This window comes from Ricinus communis, chromosome 8 (assembly GCF_019578655.1).
Source record: "Ricinus communis isolate WT05 ecotype wild-type chromosome 8, ASM1957865v1, whole genome shotgun sequence".
Lineage (NCBI taxonomy): Eukaryota > Viridiplantae > Streptophyta > Magnoliopsida > Malpighiales > Euphorbiaceae > Ricinus > Ricinus communis.
In genome coordinates, this window is record NC_063263.1 from 9,338,888 (window position 1) to 9,341,723 (window position 2,836).

Sequence of the window (2,836 nt, forward strand, 5' to 3'; positions counted from 1 at the left end):
CTCCAATTATTTATTTTATTTATGTTTATATAACAACTGTTAATTAAGATTGTAAGTCGATAATGTTTGAAGTAAAAGGTCTCCAAACTGGACCCTCAAGGAGAAGGACAATGCTAGAACGGAACACGCATCCATCTGATATTTAAATTAGTCATCTAGCATGAAAATGGAACTATAATAAAAAAGAAGAAGAGAAAGAAAAATTTTAAGTTAGAGTAGAGATAGTTTCTCGATTGAGACAAAAAATATTTTTTTATCTAATAATTTAGAGCATTATCTTATAGAACATTTCTCATGAGACCTAAATCGATCGTAAAATAATATCTCAAAAATTTAATATTCTTAAATTAAAATATCTGTCCCACATTGTCTCCACAAGCAAACACAACAACAAGAGGAAGGAGTAGGAAGTTCCCTTTACAATTTCCCCACTTGAAAACAAAAACATTCATTGACAAAACCCCAAAACTCACACCCTTCTCCTCTCTTTCCTTCCCCAAAAATCTCTTCTTCTTTACTCCTCTTCCCAAGCACACACACACTCGCACAGACACACACACAAACCATGGCTATGCCCATCTCCAAACTCGAGCAACAACAACAATGTTCTCACTACTACACTCCCATACCGTGCCAGCACGACGATAACTACGTCGTTTTACAACCTCTTGATCACCACCGCTTCCCCACCATTCGCCTACCCCCTCGGCGAATACTCATTGTCACCGGCGTTATCTTCCTCCTGATCTCTGTCATCTACCTCTTCTGGCCGTCCGATCCTACTCTCAAGATCGTACGCTTACGCTTGAACAAACTACACATCCACACTTTGCCCATAATCAACATTGACGTATCATTGCATGTTACTGTAAAAGTACGCAACGTTGATGTGTATTCTATGGATTTTACACATCTCGACATCGCTCTTAGGTATAGAGGGAAGAGGCTAGGGCACGTGAGGTCTGGACAAGGTCACGTGAGGGCATTGGCTTCGTCTTATGTGGATGCTGAGCTGGAGTTTAGTGGGGTAGGAGTGTTGTCTGATGTGGTGTTCTTGCTCGAGGACTTGGCCAGGGGTAAGGTGCCGTTTGATACTGTTACTAAGGTTGATGGCAAATTTGGGTTCTTGTTCTTTGGGATGCCTTTGAAGGTAATGTACATGAAGTTCTTTTTTTTTTTTTCTATTATTATATTATATGATTGTTTTCTTATTCGTAGGATATGCTAGAGATAGTCATTGTTCTTGAAATTTCTAAGTCATTAAAATTAGCTCAGTGGTAATAAAATCACTCTAGACCATTATTAATTAATTGTCTTCAGAAATGTAAAATTAATGGTTAGAATCTCAATTGTAGGTCAGTAAGAGAAAAGTGAAAATCTCCACACAGAGGACAATAAAATGTTGATCTACTTAGTCAACATATCGCGCTACAGATATAATACTTACCCCGACGATAAATGCATATTTCAATTTAAGTAAAATATGAAATTCAACTTTTTCTTTCCTTAATTGTAACTCAAAAGTGTTGTACTTACTGATCTATATAAGGCCGCAAGATTTTGGGTGAAAGTGCATATGTAATTTATTACAATTAGACAGAAAATATGACAAGATAAAATTAATATTCTTGCCTGACACTTTACAGCTATCAATAGATTAACGTAGAAGCAGACTTTACTTGATGCTTGTAAAAGTCACAAGAGAATTCTCATAAGCAAGTTCTATTAAATCAAAGGTTTGTTAATAGTCAAAGGGGCAATTCTCTCAATTGAGTATCATATATATATATATAGAAGTTGTTATGGAAGCAGCCTTACTAGTTACAGTACCTTTTAGATTATTTTAACAGTGATGATTTTAATATATAGGAACAAGAATGGCTGTTTGAGTAGGAAAAATGAATATTATTAGCTATCACACCAAGAAATTTCAAAGGGAAGGTTCCCCGCTTGTCTCAATATAGAAACACTATTTATGATTAAAAATTTATAATTACATTTTATATTTATATTGATTTTATAATTATTTCTTTCTTGTGATGCTTAAACAGGCAAGAATGTCATGCGAAATTCTGATAAATACAACCAATCAAACAATTGTTCGTCAAAACTGTTCGACTGAGGTTAGAAAAGTTATAGTTACTCTCTGAAAACTTTCAATCCTGTGCCGTCACCTGCTGCTAGGTGTTACTGTGCTATGGTTGATTTACTGGTTGAGCCCTTTTCTACATATCCTCTATCCATGTAACTGATAAATGTGTTCAATTTCACAATGTAGATGTGAGCTTTAAGGCCATGAAGGTGGTGCAGCAAAAGCTGAGAAGCTAAATGGGAGTCCTTGTATAGACCCTTCATGTGTACATATAACAAGGCTAGGGCTGGGTAGCTGGGTGTGTGAAGCTTGAAACATGCATCAGATATGATATATGATCAGATTTTAACTTCACTTACACTTTCTACGCCTGTTTGCTTTTCTTTTTTTCTTAAATATGGTTATTTAATTATATGTTATGCAGTGCTGGAATGTAATGTGGGTGTCAATTTGTTACACATATTAATTAACTGCCCCTTGCTTTTCCCAAACTGGTTTTCAAAAAAAAAAAAAAAAAAATTTTCTTCTATAGTTTTATACACTGCTTTAAAAAAAAAAAGTAGGTAAAATTATTTTTTTCGACTTAATTACTAAATAAATTATGTACTGTATTTATTTTTATATTTAACATGTAATTTTTAAAATTTTAATTGTAGTAAGTACTTTAATATTAATTTCAATGGTAGTTTATGAATAAGTTAGCAACTTTGCTTTTGACTAATCCTTTTATTTTATTAACGAAAT

General features: G+C 34.0%; 1 protein-coding gene across 1 annotated transcript; it reads left to right on the plus strand.

Moving 5' to 3' along the window:
• The first annotated feature begins 367 nt into the window (after positions 1-367).
• LOC8274529 lies at positions 368-2,529 on the plus strand. The gene is made up of 3 exons (XM_015717343.3): positions 368-1,150; positions 2,052-2,123; positions 2,279-2,529. Exons 1-3 carry the CDS (start codon positions 566-568, stop codon positions 2,282-2,284), a joined length of 663 nt encoding a protein of 220 aa, XP_015572829.1. The 5' UTR covers positions 368-565; the 3' UTR covers positions 2,285-2,529.
• The last annotated feature ends 307 nt before the right edge of the window (positions 2,530-2,836 follow it).